Source organism: Natrix helvetica (assembly GCF_964273705.1).
Source record: "Natrix helvetica genome assembly, chromosome: 2".
Lineage (NCBI taxonomy): Eukaryota > Metazoa > Chordata > Lepidosauria > Squamata > Natricidae > Natrix > Natrix helvetica.
The window spans coordinates 76,155,749-76,178,342 of NC_138552.1; the positions used below are offsets into that span (position 1 = coordinate 76,155,749).

The window sequence follows — 22,594 nt, forward strand, 5'->3', positions numbered from 1 at the left end:
TTTTATAACCAATTTCAAATATCCTACGTTACAAATTGCTTGGCTTGATAGACCACAGAAATAGAGGGAAGATGCAGAAGAGAAGTTTATAGCTTCATGATAGAGCTATGTTGGTTTTTCAAGTTGGACATTTTCTCTTCTCTGAATACCACTGGGGTGTCAAACTCGCATTGTCACATGATGTATCGGGACTTTCCCCCCCCCCCCTTCGCTAAACCGGATGGGGGCGGGGCCAGCACATGATGCATCTGGCTGGCAGGCCGTGAGTTTGACACTCCTGGAATACCACATTCTGTCAAGCAAGTTGGCTCAGCTGGCAGTAGTTAGCACTGTAACACATATCTTTAATGTCAACATATTTTTATGAAAGAGCAATAATAAGTCTGATTCCATGTCTGGAAAAACTAGTGAGAAAAGGATCTAGATGGGGAGATCTTAAACAAGGAAATAATAACACACAATTTGTAAGCCTTTCCTTTAAGCAGTTGTCCAGTTAACACTGTTTATTCCTGCAGCCTTCTCAACATTCTTGTATCACTTACGGCTTCCTTTCCACCACCTAGTATTTACAGCGTTCATTTTAAGTTAATATTACCACCCCACTGCCCTATAAACATCTCTAAAACATTCCTTCCGCCATTCCCTACTTCAATTTCATCCATTTATTTCATTCCTTTTATTTTTTTATTCCATTTCTTCAGACGCACCTTGTTTTGCCCTTTTCATCCACTTCCCAAATAAATTTTCATTTGTATCGAAATCACTTTGTATCACTACTTTGTCTCTCTGATTGTAATTGATTACAAAGAAATATGAATCAGTGATGTGGTAACAGCTGTAAAACAAGGCAAATGCAGTTTCAGGCCCCAACAACAGAAATAGAGTTTACAAATACACTGTACCATTTTATGCTCTGTTGGTCAGACCCCACCTCAGTTATTGTCTTTTTGATTTGGGATGCAGTGTGACGGCAACAGCCGCCAGCATTGGAGCAGCAGGGGTACCACAGGCAGGCCTTGTTACCATGGTGATTGTACTGAGTGCGGTGGGACTGCCAGCTGAAGATGTTACCCTCATTATTGCCGTGGACTGGCTCCTGTAAGTTTCCACACTTCTTATGCATCTCTTTACATGAAAAATATCAATGAGCCCATTGCATTGTGTAATCGGTATACTTCTAATGAGTGCTTTCTGCTGGCACCAGTTAAGATATTTCACAACAATGTTAACATTTAGTTGACACTGTGTTACAATATTAACAAGTATTGGACCGAGCATTCATTCCAACTCTCCAGGGTATCCAATAATATTCCCTTTTTCTTTTTCTTTTGCATGAACTTGATTATTTGCATACAATAGTAGCTAAAATTAACACCATCTGAAATATTATTATAAACTTGTACGGTAATCTCATCTGATGCATTTTTGTTCAGAAGACGTATTCTTCCAGCAGGAAGAAAATGACATGATAATTATATACGGAAGGAATGAAATACCAAGCAATTCATTACTTTAGAAGATTTTCACATTGTTTCACATTACCTTAACTTTATAAATCTTTCACCTTGTAAAAAGTAACTCAGTGTGCAGAGTTCAATATCCCTGGATTTATATTAAGTGGTTAGCATACCTTTGCCAAGTGGAAGCCCCTTTTAAAAAAAAAAAAAGGCCCTGCCAACTTGCTGAAGATGTGTCTGGAGAAAAAGAAATCAACACTCCAACACTAACATTCATTAGATTTCCTGATTTAATGCTTTTCTTTTTCCAAAGGCCAAAAACCGTTTCATGCAGAAGAACTAGTATTGCATTTACTAGAACTTGAATTTATAGCAGGGGTGACTGACATTTCCCTTAGGTTGCCCAAAAGTTATGACCAAAGTACTGTATAAGAAAGTCAGTACTTATAAGAAGGCTCTGCCACACAATTACCCTATTTTATTCACAAAATATGATGAAAATCCCGAAGGATATTGTCTTCTGCCTGTAGTCCTCCCAGATGCATTCAGCACCTCATCCATCCTTTTCCTTACCCTCTCTCACCCACTTTGTATAGCTATTCCATATTTTCCTTTAGCTCAGTGGTCCTAATACTTGCCACCTGGAAATCTCCAATACTACATAAGTGATGAAGATGTAGGCATAATGTAGCCCTTTACCCCAGCATTTTTTTGTCATTCTGTTGACCCCAAAGCAGGTAGCTCTGCAGAAACGGGGAAGCCAAGAGATATTAGATTGGACTTTGATGGTCAAGGACATTTGAAATTCCAATGTTGAAAAATGAATTGTTGAGTACCACATGAGACTCCTCAAAATTTATTTGATCTTTGCATCATGTCTTTAGTTACAATGTAAGAATTCTAAACTGACATATTTCGCCAATATTGATAAAGCTGGGGTACAAATCTTTTTATATGTAGGTTGAATTTATTGCCACCTATCCTTACTAGCCTAAAAATGTTGTTTTCTAGGGATCGATTCAGAACAATGGTTAATGTTCTTGGCGATGCCTTTGGAACTGGAGTTGTGGAAAAACTCTCCAAAATGGAACTAGAGCAGATGGACACCATCTCTGAAGTTAACATCGTGAATCCTTTTGCTTTGGAAACAACCGACAGTGAGGAAAAAGAGACAAAGAAATCTTATGTGAATGGGGCTTTTGCCGTTGATAAGTCTGACACCATATCATTCACCCAGACGTCACAATTCTGAAATTGATTGACTAACAGAGGACCACATTGGATTAAAGGACATGAGAGACCCTAAGTCAATATACCTTGGGATCATTACACTATCAATTCCTCATGCTGTTCTTTGTCTTCTGCCTGTATTCCTACAGGCATTCAGAGAAACGAATATATACATACTATATATCTATCTATCTCAATTCCCGTCTCCCTCAGCCATTCAGAAACAGAGAACGCAGCCATTCTGTTCCTCCTGTTCTACAGGCTGCCCATACCATATTTCCCCACAACTGGGAACATGGTCTTTTTCTTCCCAGTCAATTGATGAGAGGCAGCCATCCATGTTCAGAGCTGCGGAGCTTTCTTCAGGAGGCCCAATACAGAAATATAAGTATATTCTCGAGCCTAGTTAAGTTGTCAGAAAAAAATGTTCCATCATAGTTGAGAATGAATGCTAGCACTCTTAAGATTCCTCAGTAGCACCTGTCTAAGATTCTGAATTGAAATCTTTTAGTGAGATTCAGAGGATAAATACATTTCTTTGGCACAGATTGTCTTCGGCTCGTAGTTATTGCAGCATTTGGTCATTGTGTGCAGATATATGAAAAAGCCAGGTTATAAAAATATGAAAAGGCTGTGTCGTATTTCTAGGGATTCTAGATGTCTGCTTGCTATGACCATTCCCAGAAGTTGGAGCAACGAGCTGGAGACAAGCTATTTATGAGGAATAATAAAACAGTATTTCCAGATGCACAGAATTCCACGCACAGAATTATTTTTTAAAATGATATCCTCACTATTCTTATATTTCAATTACTACTGAGACATTTCTCTTTAAATTGATTCTGTGCAAAAATAACTACTCCTGTAGCTAATTAACTATTAAATAGGAAAGGCGGAAGGATAGCTCTGGAGTAAGTGTGAAGTTTTTGAAAATATATGTGTATTTTTAAACCTTGTTGTTGAAATTGGAAATTATTACTTGAGAACTTTATATTTTCATTTCCATTATAAATTATAGCTATGACATAGTGGAACTTCTGGATTAGTCCAATCACAACAGCTTTTCAGCAAACTACAGTAAACCCTAATAAAGTAGTTTTCCTCATTTAGCAATCTTCTTTTGGAAGCTGTAGGACACCATTTTTAGAGCTCTCTGTTTGATAGAGGAGATAAAAGAATGCATTTCATGGGTATACAAGCAAACTGTAATTTCATGTCTTTCCTCCACTCCTGTCCATTCCTTGTGTGTCATTGCAGATGCTATTCTATTGAGGGAGAGGGTGCAATTGAATACAATCCTAACTTCACAGCTATTCACTGAATGGCTTAGAGAAAGTGTTATGTTTTTAAAGTATTGCATTTACTGTATGTGATTCACTGCATGTTGTTTGTTTGTTCTTTGTTTAATCTTGTAAATGACTCAGAAAGCTTGCAGTACCAAAATACAGGTCTCGTGACCGAGAAGCAGGCTTAGGGTGAATTATATACCAGCTTGTCTACCAGCATATACACCTGACTGGTGAAAAGATAAATAGCAGCCTTTTATGAAAGTTCATAGTGTAGAGTAATAATGGAGATATATTCTCATATGGACCATTTGAGTGTGATTTCTTTATGAAAACATTCCATATTGTTAAAGAGTTCATCTAGTTAGTGCCTAACACCAATACCTATGGTGCAGTTTTATTCTCCCTTGAAAAACATTATTGCAGAAGATAAACTTTTCTTTGGACATTACCGGTTAGCTACGTAACACAAACAGAAATTCATAGAAGATAATGGTTTTGTAAATAAGCTTGTGCTAATCTGAAAAAAAATGCACTTAAGTACTATCAACAAACAACAAATCTGTAGCCTTAGACAGTCTTACACTGTTCTGTTCAATAAATAATCCAGGTACGTGCCAAAGAACACTGAAAAGTAACTATTCAAATAATCATGTTTTGATAAATTGCACCTTAATTGTGTGAAAGGCATAATACTGTACTGTACGTATTTAAATATAATAAGCTATAAATGAAATGCGCAAAATGCAAACATTGATCCGTTTGTACAAATAAAGGAGTGTACAGTGTAAATCTTGTGCAAAATTATTTTTTAAAAAACATTTGTACAGCTTTGCTATTGCTAGGGGGGGGGGGAAATGTTCTTAATAGTATTTTGCCTTTTCCTTGCACCCTTCAATACTATGCATGTCCCCTTTCTTTGATTTCAATAAATAGTTTGGTCATCCGGTCTGTCTTTGTTCTATGTCTGTATGTAGACTTATGTATCAGCACTGATGAGGAACGGGACCTCCTGTTCATCTGGTTTATTTAGAAAAGCAGGATAGAAGAAAAGCTCAGCCATTCTGTTTCTGTTGTGCAGTCTACCCATACCATATTTCCTCCCAACGGGGAACATGGGCTCTTTCTTCCCAGTCAATTATGAGAGGCAGCCAGCATGTTCAGAGCTGTGGAGTTTTCTTGTGGCATAGTTTTGTCACAAAAGCCCTATTAGGAGCTACTCTCAAATAAGTGGCTCCTGGCGACTCCTATGAAAATGGATTTCAACATTCACGTGTAAGTAAAAAAAGTTTACCATTAAGCCAGACGGATTTACATATATCCTGCCTTCATTACTTTTTTATAATGACGGCAAACCTATGTAATATCCCATCCTATTTTCTCCAAAACAAGTAACCCAGTGAGGTTACTGAGACAAAGTTGATTGGCTCAAAGTTGCCGAGCCACCTTTCATGCCTAAGGCCTTAACCTGGTGCCTTAACCACTACACCAAACTGGCTTTATATAGTATAACAAACATACATACATTTGGCCGATATTTTTACCTAAAGAAACAGGTGAATTAAACCTGAAACTCCTAAAGAACCCTGAAGAGAACTGCTTCAATGCTTGGGATGACAGAAGCAATCAACCTATAACAAATAATCCTAAGCAATGGAATCAATTGTGTACACATCCTAAGCCACGATCAATACATGCTTTACTTCTTTTTACTAATGGAGATCCTGAAGCAACAAACCACAAATATTGTCTCTGTCTTAAAGAAGTACAATATGTGCCCAGTCGAAGGGCTTCATCACTTCTTTCAGCTACCCTTTGGTAATACACTGGAAGCTGATCCACCTTGTAGAGCAGGCTTGCTGCTACCAATATCAATCCTCCTCTACAAAGTGGGTATATATATGTATATGTATATGTACCCTGTTTCCCTGAAAATAAGACCTCCCCAGATAATAAGCCCAATTGGACATTTGAGCGCATGCGCTAAAATAAGCCCTCCCCAAAAATATTGCAACACAACAGTAGCCATGAGGTGACTATGTTCGCTGCCTCCTGCACCTCAAAAATAATAAGACCTCCCTGAAAATAAAGCCAAGTGCTTATTTTGGAGGTCAAAATAAAATAAGACCCTTGTCTTATTTTCAGGAAAACACGGTATGTATGTAAGTATGTATGTATGTATGTATGTATGTATGTATGTATGTATGTACTGTATTTTTCAGAGTATAAGACACACCTTTCCCCCCCCCAAAAAGAGGGTGAAAATCTGGGTGTGTCTTATACACTGAATACAGCATTTTTGGCCTCCCGATACCCCGCACCCTTTGCAAAAATGGCCCTGCATAGCCTTTAGGAGGCTTCCAGAGTGCTCCTGGGGGCTTGGGATTCTATAAGCCTCCTAAAGGCTATGCATGCCATTTTTTGACAAAAAATGGGCCCATTTTTGCAAAAAAATGGGCCATTTTGGGGAGGTCTGCAGAGTGCAAAACTTTTTTTTTATTTGCCTCTTCAAAATCTTGGTGCGTCTTATGCTCCGGTGCATCTTATACTCCAAAAAATATGTTATGTATGTATGTATGTATGCATATTGGTAGCAGCAATATACATGAACGTACAACCTGATGCACAAACATAAGCCCACAAATGATCATAAAGAAACTTATTGTACCTTTCTCGAATGGAAAAACTTTCAAATCACTGCTAAACATATAAGTCATTGACCAGGATTAACCTTGTGGGATTGGGCCCTGAGCCATCAGAGGAAATCACGCAGGCCTATATGTGCAAAAATTAATCATTTCCATTGGAGTTTCTGTATATTACTTGAGCATTTCTAGTTCTTTTCAAATATGGTATTCCTAGGACATCTTCACAGAGGAATAAGTGTAGCAAGGAATTTCCTATTGGGAGAATATCAGTGTTGTCTTATATACAAACAGTATGTATCAATACTATTCTAAATATTAAAAAAATGTTTAAAATACTTGGTGTAAACAGCCTAATTTCTTTATAATATTAACTAATTTTATTTAAACAAGATGTAATCATAAAAGTCATAAAGATGCATAAAGGTGGCTTTCTCCCATTCTTATGTCCCCAAAATGAATTGTTCATGTTTCAACAATTATACCCTGCCCTTTTAAAAAAAATGTTGATCAATAAATATGTTATCTGCTATGTTCAATACTTTGGATGAATTCAGGCACTTCTAGGCAGGTTCTATCTGTTCTTCGTGATTTCTGCCCGAAATCTAAGAGTTGAGAGGCCTTGCTGAATAGGCTTAGCTGTAAGAGAAGAGCTCTGCAGTAGAGCACGAGACCCTTTCATGAGCAAACTGTTTCGGGTTGATTCTCAGAATACCTCCTCCCTGCTTCATAGGCTACTGCTTCCAATAGGACCTCCTAGGGCAGTGATGGCGAACCTTTTTTGGCTCGCATGCCAAAAGCAAGGGGAGCGCATGGGGGTCATGCGTGGATGTGCCACACCCATAATGCAATGTGCACAACCCCAGCACGCATATGTGCATGACTAGCGTTCCCCCCCCCCATTTTTGGCATGCTTTTTTCGTCCTCCCCAGGCTCCAAAGGCTTTATAGGAGCCTGGGGAGGACGAAAACAACCTCCCCACCACCCTGGAGCCCTCCGGAGGCTTCAGGAGCTTCCCTGAAGCCTCTGGAGCGCGAAAAACGGGCTCTTTGGGCAAACCGGAAGTTCAGGAATATACTTCCAGTTTGCTCGTGGGGCCAGTTTTAGTCCTCTAGAGCCTTCAGGGGCCTTCAGGAGGCTTCCCTGAAAAATGACCCTACGAGCAAACCGGAAGTCACTTCTGGTTTGTCCATAGGGCCGTTTTTCATCCTGCGGAGCCTTCAAGGGCCTTCAGGAGGCTTCCCCGAAGGCTCCTAAGAGCAAAAAACGACACTACGAGCAAACCAGAAGTGACTTCCTTGAAGCCTCCGGAGGGTGAAAAATGGCCTCAAAAGAAGGCTGAAGTTAGCTGGCCAGCACGCACATGTTAGCTGGCCAGCGCGTGCTTGCATGCTGGCCAGCGGACAGGGCAACGCCTTGCATGCCCTAACAAATGGCTCCATGTGCCACCTGTGGCACACGTGCCATAGGTTCACCATCACAGTCCTAGGGGAAAAAGTGGCAGAACCTGAAGGTGAAGTTAAAAAAAGCATGAGCCTAGAACAGCGATGGCGAACCTTTTTTGGCTCGTGTGCCACAAGTGGGGGGAGGGCAGGGAGGTCGTGTGCAGGCGTGCCGCACCCATAATGCAATGCTTGACCTCCCCAGTGCACATGCGCGCACTACAGGCGCTCCCCCCATTTTTACATGCTTTTTTTGCCCTCCCCAGGCTCCAGAGGCTTTATAGGAGCCTGGGGAGGGTGAAAAAAGCCTCCTCGCCCCCCCAGAGGCCCCCCGGAGGCTTCAGTGACCGTCCGGAGGCTTCCCTGAGGCCTTCGGAACGCTTAAAACGACCTTCCGAGCAAACCAGAAGTCACTTCCGGTTGGCTCAGAGGGTCGTTTTAAGCGCTCCGAAGGCGTCAGGGAAGCCTCCAGATGGGGCCTCCGGGGGGGGGGGGAGGCTCTTTTTGCCCTCCCCAGGCTCCTATAAAGCCTCTGGAGCCTGGGAAGGGCGAAAAATGGCTTTAAAAAAGAGTGAACTCAGCTGGCCAGCAGCGCATGTGCGCTGGCCAGCTGACAGGGCAGCACCTCGCGTGCCCTGACAAATGGCTCCGTGTGCCAGCTGTGGCACACGTGCCATAGGTTCGCCATCACTGGCCTAGAATCTCTACATAGCCACAAACAAGCTAATTCCACCCACCCCTTGAATTCATTCATCCCTTATCTAATCCCTAGCACAGAGTTTCCAATCTTTTCGTCTTTGCAGACCACCAGGGTGAAGAAGGGATGGTTCCACACATGCGCCCATGGCCCACCACTTCTGCGGCACGGTTCTAAAACGCTTAAGGCCTGATAGTGAGTTGCAGCATGAGGGTTGCTACCTGTGCTACCAGTTGGGACCAGTTCACCCGAACTGGTAGTAAAAAGGCTATCAGTTCGCCTGAACCGGTTGTTTAAAAATGATATCGATTCAGGCGAACCGGTATTTCCGATGATCAACTGTGACATGTGATTTATATTAGCAAGAAAGCAGGATTTCCAGCTTTCTAGCTAATCTAAATTACGTAGCACAGTGGATCCCACCCACCCATTGTTCTACTTACCTTTGCAGGCGCGCTTTGTGGCAGCTTTGCCCACCTGCCTGGACGTCATCACCTCTATTTTTGACACTGCATGCGCGTAAGGTCCTGTGCATGCATCGAGGGGGCGCATGAGAGCGAAGTGAGCATGCATGAGCTCACATTTGTGGACCTGTAGCAAAGATAAGTAGATTTTACCCCTGAGTTTAATTGGACTATCATGTGTGGACCTGATCTTTTCTGCTTGACAGAGCTGTCTTCCCATGAAATAATGTTTTAATAGCAATAGTTCCAGTAACAATAGTATCATAGAAAGAGGGGGCAGGAAATTGACTTGGGATGTAAATCAGCATCTCCAGACAAAATCGTGTTCCTCATTTAGTCATCTGACCACACTTCTAGATGCTTCACCAATATGCCCATAAAGAATTCAGATTCTCCCAGGTGACATTTTCAAGCCAAGAAGTCAAGCAGATTTCTAGGGGTAGAATTGACCAACAAAATCACGAATGCATCTCTTTACATTAGGGCAAACCACATTCTTTTGCCTGTCTTGTACCTACTGCAGTTAGATGGCTTAAACTTCTAGTGTTCCTCCATTTAGCATAGTTGGATTTTTTAAACAAATGATCTTCATTTATACTAATACATTCTGCAGAAATGAAGCAGATGCAGAGGAGGAATGGATTGGATTCTTATGTAACAGATTGTACTAGAAGGAGCAAGCTAACCTCAGTAATAAAAATGAATGGGTAATTGATGGTTTCTGTTTATTGTTTGCAGTCATGAAACCATAAAACTATGTTGTCACATCCCTTAATGCAGGATTCAGGAACAGTAGCTGGATTAAAAACATTTCCTCCATACAGCATTCATATCACAATTAAAACTCCTTGCCATTTGTATTGTGTAGGATTTTTTTAAAAAATAGTTAAAAACAGGGTAGAATTGTTTAGAATGACCCTGGAATTCCTGCAAAGGATTCAGTTTTTGCAGTCTGGATTCCCCCCCCCCCCCTTGTATATAGTTGAAAACCTACAAGTAAAAAAGATGTTGCTACAGTTACAGTGCAAACATATATACTATATTTGATTCAATATAATTATTTTCTTATAAAGTAGGATCAGAGGTGGATTCTCTGCTGGTTCGGACCAGTTCGGCCAAACTGGTAGTAACTTGGTGGCCTGGGTCGCTGGAACTAGCATTGACCCAGGCCTGCCGCCTGCCACACCCCCGAACTGGTTCTTTTGGCGACACTATTTATTATTCATGCTTCTAGACCGCCCCCTCTCCCAAAAGGGACTATAAGCAGCGCCATCTTGTTTTTGCCTTCTGCGAATGCGCAGCGTTCAGGACATCCCTGAGCAAATCAGCAATAGTGGCAGCCAGAACCCACCACTGAGTAGGATGGTATGCAACTGGAATATTTTAATTGTCTTAATGCCATTAGTAATGTGGGAGAGCAATTGGGCTTAAGGAGAGAAGGATTTGCAACTCCTATATATGCGAAATATAGGAGAGGCTAGAGAAGTCATACCCAATTATTAAAGACAGGAAAACCTGAAATAGAAAAGCCCTTTTAAGGTGAGATTTCCTTTACTGAATTCAGGGGTGGGGGGGTGGGAGGCTAAAAGTAGAAGAATGTTGTATATAATAAAAACATTGCATAGTATTTGTGATTACCAATCCCATATGTAGGTGGTAATTTGCCCATCCAGAATGCTCGTGCTGCCTTGCCATATTTGAGTGCTAATTTTTTGGCCTTTTATCTTAGTTCCCAGACTTGAGATTGGTGCTCGATTTAGTGTTGCTCAACCCACTTCTAAATGTCTGCCATGCGGACGTGGTATTCAGCCAGTTCTGACAGGTTGTGGAGAACCGGTAGTGGAAATTTGGAGTAGTTCGGAGAACCGGCAAATAGGCTGGTCCTGCTCCCGCTACCTGCCAGCTGATCTTCTTCTGTTGCCCTGAACAAGAGAACGGAGCGGGAAAACAGATTAATGGGGTGGGGAGAGAATGCGGATTTTGCAGTATCCTTCCCCTGCCACGCCCACTAAGCCACGCCCACAGAACTGGTAGTAAAAAAAATTTGAATCCCACCACTGCTGCCATAGGCCTTCCCTTACAAGTCACTTTTGGACCCTTCTAGAGATCTAAAAGACATGTTAGTTTCACAGTATGTGGCCATGAGCATTTTAAAGAAATGGCTGGCCGGAAGAAGAGCATAGTTGAACTAGGTGGCTTGTGCTAAGCAGAGTGTGGTTTTAAAAAGCATTCAAGATGGAGGCCATAACAGCATGAACAACATCTCTGTTAAGATATTTCAATTTAGTAGCTTGAGCAATAGGGTTGTTGTACAATGAGCCAGAACACACCGTTATAGTTTATTAGTTTGACATTGCTGGCTCCTGCATGAAGCAATCTAAGCTGTGATTGGTTTGCTGTGGGTGTGAAGGGGGAGTTTCCCTTTCTCCCCGCCTTTTTCTTCTGTGTACCCTGTGTGCTCTGTGATTTACCTAAAAGATGCTCCTGTTTGCTGGACTAGATAGATATTAGATAGATAGATAGATAGATAGATAGATAGATAGATAGATAGATAGATAGATAGATAGATAGATAGATAGATAGATAGATAGATAGATAGATGATAGATAGATAGATAGATAGATGATAGATAGATAGATAGATAGATAGATAGATAGATAGATAGATGATAGATAGATAGATAGATAGATAGATAGATAGATAGATAGATGATAGATAGATGATAGATAGGTGGGTGGGTGGGTGGGTGGAAGGTAGGTAGGTAGATAAGTAGGTAGATGACAGACAGACAGACAGACAGACAGACAGGCAGGCAGGCAGGCAGGCAGATAGATAGAAAGATAGATGGATGGATGGATAGATGTACTGTATATTTATATAAAACTATAAGTTTGTGTCAGCATCTATGACTTCATTTGGACACCTGACACGCTGCCCAAAGAATATTACACCATACATAAAAACCGGGCAATGTTTCGCAGCCACCTCGCCCTTTCCCCTCCTCCCAGCAAATCCTATGGACACCTCTGGGCTGAAGGACAATTCCTTCATGACAAATAGCTGCCAGGAGCAGCAGACCATCCACCCCCTCGACCCACATCATGGTCTTGATCTGGGTCAGTTAACCTTGCACCATTGATTTATCAAAAGCCATAAAAATCATGTCACTCCTGTTTTACCTTTAGAGCATGTGTGTGGAAAACTAATATCAAGCTAACATGAAGATTTGGAGAAGGACCCAACACATGGTACACACTTGTTTGCCTGCCACCCACCTAGAACTAGAATTGCAGGGAAGATAAAAAGGAGGCAGTTCCATGAGATTTTATACCACACTTCTGTATATGCTACCCCATACCGTTATGCTGGATGAGGAATTCTGGGAAGTGAAGTCCATAGGCCTTAAAGTTGCCCAGATTGGACACCTCTGCCCTAGTCTATCAGGACTAAAATTCCAGAAAATCAAAAGGATACTTCTAAAGTATATTAAGAGCATTTCTTGCTTTCCTTCTATAACAGAGATAATACAATACAATAGCAGAGTTGGAAGGGACCTTGGAGGTCTTCTAGTCCAACCCCCTGCCTAGGCAGGAAACCCGATACCGTTCCAGACAAATGGCTATCCAACATCTTCTTAAAGATTCCAGTGTTGGGGCATTCACAACTTCTGGAGGCAAGCTGTTCCACTGATTAATTGTTCTGTCAGGAAATTTCTCCTCAGTTCTAAGTTGCTTCTCTCCTTGATTAGTTTCCACCCATTGCTTCTTGTTCTACCCTCAGGTGCCTTGGAAAATAGTTTGACTCCCTCTTCTTTGTGGCAACCCCTGAGATATTGGAACAATGCTATCATGTCTCCCCTAGTCCTTCTTTCTCTTAAGCTAAACATACCCAGTTCCTGCAACCGTTCTTCATATGTTTTAGTCTCCAGTCCCCTAATCATCTTTGTTGCTCTTCTCTGCACTCTTTCTAGAGTCTCCACATCTTTTCTACATCATGGCGCCCAAAACTGAATGTAGTATTCCAAGTATGGCCTTACCAAGGCATTATAAAGTGGTATTAACACTTCACGTGATCTTGATTCTATCCCTCTGTTGATGCAGCTGCTGCACACTGCTGGTTCATATTTCAATGGTTGTCCACTAGGACTCCAAGATCCCTTTCACAGTTACTACTGTTGAGCAAGGTACCACCTATACTGTACCTGTGCATTTCGTTTTTGTTGCCTAAAGGTAGAATGGGGAATCTTTTCGGCACCAAGTGCTGAAAAAGGAACGTGTGCACGCGGGGGCACTGAGTGCCGAAAAGGGAGCACTTCGCACATACACACACACTTCAAGCACATGCGTGCACTCGTCTGGGCTGTGACCAGGAAGAGGAGCTGCCCAGGGAACATTCGCCCACCAGAAAATGTACTTCTGGTCTCCAAAACTGCAAGTTTTCCAGTTATTGCCACGCATGCACACGTGCTGAACACCTGATTGCACATGCACACACAGAAGACAAGCTCTTCCAGTTTCCAGCACTGCTGCGCCCACAAAATCCAGCTGATTGTTGTATGTGCATGCACGCCAGAAACCCGGAAGAGGAATGTATGACAATGCGCGTGCCAGGCAATATGGCTCCACGTGCCACTTCGGGCATGCGTGCCATAGGTTCGCCATCACGGGTCTATAATTTGAGCATGATTCAGAGGAGTAACAACTTCAGCAGCATATTTGGTTCTGGTTATGATGCTGAAATGTCCAAGGCCTTAGTCCTAATGTCATCCAAGGAACATAAGGCAGATATTGAGGAAAGGATAGATATATCAGCTTAGACATAGACATAGTAATGCATAATTTTCGGTTTCTATTTTTGGTTTTTATTTCTCAGACATCTACATCCACATACTTCTGCTTTTTTGAGCAAGAAAGCGTTTGAATCTGTTATCTGCTAATGTTAAATCATAATTACAGTACATTGTTGAAGGCAGGACAGAAGGATACCGAACAGTATGAATGCTAGTTAGTATTTAGTTTGGTTGTAGAGAATATAACACTGAAAAAAAGTTATTTTTCATTATTCCAGCAAAATAGAAGCTATAAAAGAAAGTGCTTTGGTCCGCTTAATTTTAGTTGCACAAAATGAGAATATACTAAAAGAAATTTATATTTATGTTCTTAGAAAAGAATTTTTTAAAAAGTAGGCAATTGTAGCTCAATCCTACATGGATTTACATAACTTTTTATGTATAATAACTCTTTTTTGCAAATAGGACATAGGGGTATAATGCATCATGTTGATTTCAGAAGTATACCAAGTGTACTTTGAATTATTCCCTTTATAATTGAGGTACAGGACAGAGAGGTAGTTTGCTATTGTTTGCTTTTTAAAAATTTTTGCACAGCAGCATCCAAAAGACAACGATCACATGCATGCAATGACATCGTCCTGCAAATGGTGCAATCATGTATTTGCATCAGGATAACTGAACACAAGTTCTTAAGTCATTGCTGTGATTATATTGTCACATGTCTGTCACATACCCTTGTGTTTGCACTGATTAGTGGAAGTACTTGACCATGATTGTAAGATAAAGTCAAAGCTCAGTGCCTAACTATTACATAGCCAGGTCCAAGTAGCTCTTTTAGCAGCAGCAACACAAAAATTCTTATCTATTGACTTCTGGAGAAAAAAATGCTTTCCCAATCTAGTCTACAGGAGTGAATTTTCCCGGTGGCTGTATATTCAGCTATTAGTTGGGTCAAGCTTCTTGAGATCAACCCAAGCACTTTGACAAAGGTTAACCAAAACCTCAACTAGTGGTCACTACAAAAACACATACCATAATTCAGTCTCCTTGCCAACAAGTAGACCAATATTTTGCAGCCCCCTAGATGTGCTAATTTCCCAATTTAGCTTAATAATTCTGAAATTCCCTAAGGTAAACTCATCCAAATGCCAAATAGCTTAAACCTATTTTAACCTTTCCCATTATAACTTTTTATTATTCATGCTTCTAGACCGCCCCCTCTCCCAAAAAGGGACTCGGGGCGGTGTACAGTCCATGCAAAATACATCAAAATACAATAAAAATTGAATATGTACAGTTGGAATGGAGGAGGTTAAAAATGGAATTAAAAGAACTGTACAAAGCAATATATATAAATATAGGATTTTGAACCCCTAAAACACACACAATAAGTTAAAAACAATACCCCTAAAATAACCAGTTAATACATTTGCCAGGAGGGACAGTTGTAATTATGCCAGGCCTGCTAATCGGAACAGGTGAGTCTTCAATTTTTGCCGGAAGGAGCGGAGGTCAGTAGTGATTCTAATGTCGGGGGGGAGGTCATTCCAGAGGGTTGGGCCCATCACAGAGAAGGCCCTACTCCTTGGTGTCGCCCGTTGGCATTGCCTAGTGGACGGCACCAGGAGAAGTCCCTCTCTGTGTGAGCGAATTGGCCGCAGGGATGTATGTGGGAGGATGCGATCCCGCAAGTAACTAGGTCCCGTACCATGGAGCGCTTTAAAGATGGTAATCAGCACCTTGAAACGCACCCGAAAAACCGAAAACTCGAAACGCACCCAAAAAACCGAAAACCCGAAAACTTCTCTCAGCTGCTGAGCGAGGATCAGAATCAAATCCCTTTAATTGGTTATTGGCTGCTTAGTATTTTGAACTTTGGCTTCTGGTCATTTGCTTTTCTTTTTTCTCTCTTAATAAATGTTGTTTTCTTTTAATTTTTATCAGTAAGCTGCCTATGGAATTATGCAGCCTCAAAATAAAAATAAACAAACAAACTTCAAAGTGCAAAGTTGGTTAGGTTCTCTCATAGGATAAGATATCATGACCACCATCATCTTTTTAATCAAAGATTAATCTCCATTTCCAACTTGTGGGTTATTCTTTGCCTTCATCCCCGACCCCCTGAGGCCGATGGCACTGAAGCAACTGATCATAATTACATTTTGGAATTGCCTATCACAAGGGAATTCAGCATAGCTGGTTTCCCAAAAGAATTGGACCAATTCATGGAAATCTTGGGTTATATAGCCTTGAGGGCGGTTGTGTTTACCTTTGAAGACCATCTGCTGGAAGACTATTGGGTTATCTTGGGCGCTCTAAGAACAAACTGTGGACTAGGTGAGCCAAGGGTACCAGCCAATCCCACCCCCCCTTATATCATTATGTTCTTAATGCTACTCAGGGAATAATGTCTCTTCAGCCAGTGAATAGGGCTGTCATACCCGTTTTCTTAGAGTCAACATAGTATCATTATTTGTTATATTCCATTCTGGTTTAATTGGTATCCAAATTTTTCAGTTTAATTTTTTTAAAGTTAATAAGTAATAATTCAATGTTACAGATGTCACTGCCATCCTCTCCATAATTTAAATGACTCATTTTTGTGTGCTGGCTGTTTCTGCCATGCTCTTGCCATTTCATACAGTTCTTTCACTGCTGCAAAGGACCTCTCTCTTCCCCCACCCCCAACTTTAATTTTTAAAAAAACTCACGGAGGGCAAAAAAAATCTAAAGTAGCTCAATTGGGATGGTATGTCACTCCTTACCAACATCTACCGATTCCTGCTTTCTGTACACCTCCAAATTTAGCCTACAGGACAGGAAAAACAAAAGAGGTCCACAAGTGGAGTATATTGTCCCAGTGACAAATGTTTGCTCTCCTATAAATAATTTGATAAGATGTTCTAGTTAACCTAGTTAAGCAGATCATTTAGGAGACATGTTTCTCTCCCAAACTCATAGTCCAATTGAATGAGTCATGCAAACAGTTACTGAACTATAGGTTAATGAACAATTTAGCAAGAACTTAGATGGAGTTTCATGTCATTATTTTTTCCTTTCACTATTCTTTTCATTATTGTGGCTGTTATGGTGACTTGGCCAAATAAAATCTGTACCCCAATCCACAGCCCCACAAATTAAAACAGAATCATCAGTTGCTAATCCTCGAATTGAATAATATATTGCTTAAAAACATGTCATCCTAAAAAAAATCTTTTTGTACAATGTGGTGTATAGTCTTGAAAGTTTACATTGTTGTTGTTGTTTTTTACACCAACTACTTGTTACCTATTTGTGCAAGAACCTTCTCATATTAGCAAGCAGGAAAATAATTCTAATTCTTCCCAGAGCATATTCTAAAAATCTGGGAGTACATCACGAGTTGAGTTTCGGATGTGGAATTTTACTCCTTCCAAGGTTAAGTAACTCAACTGATTGAAATGAATTGGGGATGGCAATGCCTGTGCACTGTGAAGTATCGGAGCGGAAAGAAAGAGGCCTGCCATTCCATTAGAGTTTCAATTTGTATAAATCATTTTCTTACAAGGTGGTAAGGGTGAACAATCGTTTAAAACAGCAATTTTAAGAGAAAATTACTTTGATCTTCTTCCAACTGTTGAGACGTAATTTTGACTTAGCAATTTGCTGTGAAGAATACATTTGTGTCGTTCAAGGTCGTTTTTTTTGTTTTCTGAGCAAAAGCATCCCAAAATTGAAATGTTAATGTTCTCCTCAAATAATTGTGTTGCCTTTCCAAAAAGAATCAGAGATGATTTGTTTGTTTGTTTGAAAAAAAAACAAAATCTACCTGGAATTTACGCTCTCTGAATCTCGAAATCTTCCCACGTGAATCCAATTTAAAGCAGGGCTTCTTGGCAATAAGCTAAAAGCCCTCTTTAGCTATTGAGAAAAAACTACTATCATATCATGTTTCTGGCATGAGTAAAATTGAGTAAATAGAATTAAAATTCTGAGTAAACTCTTTCCTCTGTGGCCTAAATCTCAGAAGATACTATTGTCCTTGATACGGTAATTAATCCATTATTTCTTAATTGTAAATAGCAGCTGCCAGTTGATGCAAAATCAGTTCCTTTAACTTATGTCCTACATATACATGAAATATGCCTATACTCGCTTTAAAAAATTCTCATTCCCAAAGTGCTTTAGAAACTATACTTTTGTGAAGAGGTTTAGAATACTTTCTTTAGAGAGATCAGATCAGAAAGATCGTGCATACATTACAGCTTTTCAAGCAGAGTAAAAGTCACTGGAGAGTAAAAGTCCTCCAATGCTTTAGTGAACGTTCTTTTAATTTTCCTTCTAAAACTGCAAGACCAGGGGATGATGAGTGCTAAACAGTGGGCCACACAAATATTGTTTAGAAGAATAGGACCTAGCCTATTCTTTTCCACCACTTTTGCTCTGAGCCACAGCTGAGAGTGATATGGCATCCATTTTCCATAGCAGTGGTATACATTAATTGTTCCTGTCAGTGCATCTCACGAAAGGAAAACATAGTTGATAGTCTAAACCAGTGGTCTTCAACCTTGGCAACTTTAAGATATGTGGACTTCAATTCCCAGAAAGTCTCAATCAGCCAAGGAAATTGAAGTCCACAAGTCTTAAAGTTGCCAAGGTTGGACACCACTGGTATAGAAGGAGAATGACATGATATATAGATCAAGGTTAGGCCACTAGATGTGCTTAAGTTTGTTAATTTCAATAGGATTTATAGACATCTGAGTCTGCAGTGGTTATAATTGTAAATCAGTGATGTCAGAATGACTACTTTGGTGTACTTGTAAGATCTCATGGTTTGTTTTCCAAGGGAAAAAGTGACTCATGCTTCTTTTTAGAAAAACCCAGGATTACGATGCCAGTGTGTAATCTGTTTTTCAAGATACATTCAAATGAACTGTAAGTTGATAAACACTTAAGTCACCCTATCATTGTGTTTGGTTTAAAACATAAGAGGAGATACTCTCAAGAATGAAGACAGAGAAGAATGCAGACTTCAGGTGTTTTTTATTTGAACATACTTTTTATTCATAACTGTGATTCTTAAAATATTTGTGCATTTGACCCTTTCAATTGGGCAGAGACTCATTTGAGTATGTTCTGTGGAAAAGTGCCGGAAAGAATTAGCTTTCTCCAAGCTGCACAATTTCAACAGAAGGTATCTTCTGATCTCCCTCTCAACTGTAGAGACTACTATAGTACCATAACTCTAGAAATCTATTTTTTAAATAAATTCTACCGGGGTAGAAGTCAAAATGGACACTGCCCTCTGCCCACTGAAATGGACCACACAAATATCATTGTTAGGCTTGGTTTTCAATTCAAGTTTGTGGAACAGATCAAAAATCACTCATGTGCAAGTTCCAAGTAAAGCTAAGCAGAGCAACAAAACCAACCAGCTTTTATAATATGATCTTGAGCACGCACTTACCATTTTCAAGAACATTAGAAATAACTTTGAAGTCCTGAACCTGATTGACAGGCAAAGAAAACAATGGAATAAAAGAAGCTGGTAAGAATGGAAGGTGGGAAGATAACAGTATTCCGTGCACCTTTGGTGTTTAGTCATGCCAGCCACGTGACTATGGAGATGTCTTTAGACAGTGCTGGCTCTTCGGCTTTGAAACAGAGATGAGCACGGCCCCCTAGAGTTGGGAACGACTAGCACATATGTGCGAGGGGAACTTTTACCTTTAAGAATGAAAATAAAAAGCAACTGACAAAGACCAAGAAGCAAAAAGAACAAGTTAGATGAAAGAACAATTATGGAAATTGCCAAGATTAAGACAGAAGCCAAAGCCAAAGAAAATCAAAGATCTTGGAAAATAACATTTTTTTTTTAAAGAAAACTGTTAGAAGAAAAAAGTAAACGGTATTACAATGAAGTCTTTAAGAACACTGAAGAAGGAAACAGACCTAAAAGAATAACGGAAATCTAAAAGATTTCTGAACTCAGGAAGGTCCAACATCTTACTCATATTGGTATGCTTTGTTGTTTGTATGTATACTGAGAGCTTATGCACTGGAAACAAATTCGTTGTGTGTCCAATCACACCTGGCCAATAAAGAATTATTTTGTTCTGTCCCATCCCATCCCATTCCAAAGTAGGGTTGGAAGGGATCTAGAACAGGGGTGAAATTCAGCAGGTTCTTACAGGTTCTGGAGAACCAGTAGCAGAGATTTTGAGTAGTTCAGAGAACCGGCAAATACCACCTTTGACTGGCTGCAGAGTGGGGTGGGAATGGAGATTTTGCAAAATCCTTCCCCCAGGAGTGGGGAGGGAATGGTGATTTTGCGGTATTCATCCCTGGAGTGTGGAGGGAATGGAGATTTTGCAATATCCTTCCCCTGCCACATCCACCAAGCCACACCCACAGAACCGAGTAGTAAAAAAAAAAATGAATTTCACCACTGATATAAAATCTACTTCAGCTTCAACCGCAATAATAGATGAGCACGCAACAGATACAAAATCAATGTAAACCGCTCCAAACTTGATTGCAGAAAATAAGACTTCCAACAACAGAGTGGTCAATGCCTGGAATGCACTTCCTGGCTCTGTTGTTACATCTTCAAATCCCCCAAAATTTAACCTTAAACTGTCTACTATTGAGCTCACCCCCATTCCTGTAAGGGGCCGTGCATAAGCGCACCATCGTGCCTACTGTTCCTGACCTACTGTCCCCATTTATTCGTACCCATTTCATTCATACCCATGTTTATTCTTATACCTATTATCTTGTGAACGATTGACAAATCAAATAAATAAAAACATTAATAAATAGAAGGCCTTGCCAACTTTAGGAATCTTCATTTTATTATGGACAAATGGCTGTCTAATCTTTTTTTTAAAAAAACTTCTAGTAATGAAAACCTCAACTACAGAAAGAAGCTGTTCCAGGGCTTAATAGTTCTCACATTCAGGAAATCCCTGCTTAGTTCAAGTTTGGCTCTCTCACTGTTAAGGGTTTTACTGCTCTTGTCTTACCCTCAGGTGATTGGGAGACTAAATCCACATTCTCTGCTCCGTGACATCCCTTCATGTATTGGAAGGCTGCTATCATGTTTTCCTTTTCCCTTTTCTAAGCTAAACACACCATGTTTCTTTAACCGTTCTTTAGCCCCCAAGCCCCGTACCATCTTTGTTGCTCTTCTCTGCAGTCTTTCTAATTTCCTCAGGATTCCTTTTGTATTGTAGCGAGCAGATCTTAGATATATACTCTCCCCTTATTTATTCAAACTACATGGGCAACATATATGGAGGAAAGCAGGATTAGTTTCAAAATTGGAGGAAGAAACTCAATCATCGGTACTTCTAGACAACTGAAAATGCCAATGAGCTGGAAAAAATGAAACAATGAAACTAACTCTAGGCCCTATAAAAATGAAATTCCGTGAGGGAAAAACCACTGAGGCAAGAAATATCATATTGATGGGCATAGAATAGGTGGTACCTGGCTAAACAGGCTAAATTCAATAGAGGCAAAAATTAAATTCTGAAGCAGGATAGAAAGCATCTTTTTTGGCACTTTGTGATTAGTGAAGGTTCCTGAGAATACCATGAAGAGCCAAGGATTCAAATTGATGTGCAAACAAATAAACCCAGAATTCTCACTCGTGTCTCAAATGACCTGGCTCAAATTATCCTACTTTGGACACATCAGCTCTCTAGTCTGATGCTCTGATAGCTATACCAATAACACTTAGACTTATATACCGTTTCACAGTGCTTTACAGCCTTGCCTAATCGGTTTATAGAGTCAGTATATTCCCCCAAAATTTTGGGTCCCCCTTTTTACAGACCTCAGAAGGACGAAAGGCTGAGTCAATCTTGAGCTGATCAGAATCGAACTTCTGGCAGTGGGAATGCAGAGTTAGCCTGCAATACTGCATTCTAACCACTACACCACCACAGATTTTCTGATGCTGGGAAAGGTGGAAGGATAAAGAAGAGGATGACCAATACTAAGGTGGATAAATTCAGTTACAGTAGTGATTGTTGCACCATTAGAAAACCTGAATACTGGGTTGGTGACAGATCATCTTGGAGAAAATTGATGTGATTATTAAGGATTGATACTGACTTAATGGCACTTTAATCATTGTCAGTCAATTCTATTCTTAAATGTTGAATGAATACTTGCAAATCTGAAATGAAGCCCGGTGAATGAAGCAAAAGACAATATTGTCTCTAAAAATATGAAGTGAAGAATAAAAATTATGGTTTGTAGTACTAGCACTAGCACTTAGACTTATGTACCGCTTCACAGCCCCCTCTAAGCGGTTTTACAGAGTCGGTATATTGCCCCCAACAATTTGGGTCCTCATTTTATGGACCTCGGAAGGATGGAAGGCTGAGTCAACCTTGAGCCTGGTGAGATTCGATCTGGCAAACTGCTGGCAGCCGCTGATCAGCAGAAGTAGCCTGCAGTACTGCATTCTAACCAATGCGCCACCACAGCTCTATGCGTATGTTTATGTCTTGCTGAACTTTCGTGCGCACCTTAACTTATTAGTGAAGTTGTAGGGTGATCATTAGTGCAAGCCTTGTCTCTTGTAAAG

General features: G+C 40.4%; 1 protein-coding gene across 1 annotated transcript in view; it reads left to right on the forward strand.

The window, feature by feature from the left end:
• The window catches only part of SLC1A1 (solute carrier family 1 member 1), a 56,097-nt gene extending 51,060 nt beyond the window's left edge, over positions 1–5,037 (forward strand). Inside the window, exons 11-12 of the mRNA XM_081944399.1 lie at positions 964–1,098; positions 2,469–5,037. Coding sequence (XP_081800525.1) covers positions 964–1,098; positions 2,469–2,709 — 376 coding nt within the window. The 3' untranslated portion in view covers positions 2,710–5,037. The remainder of the gene's footprint in view (positions 1–963; positions 1,099–2,468) is intronic.
• Positions 5,038–22,594: the final 17,557 nt, after the last annotated feature.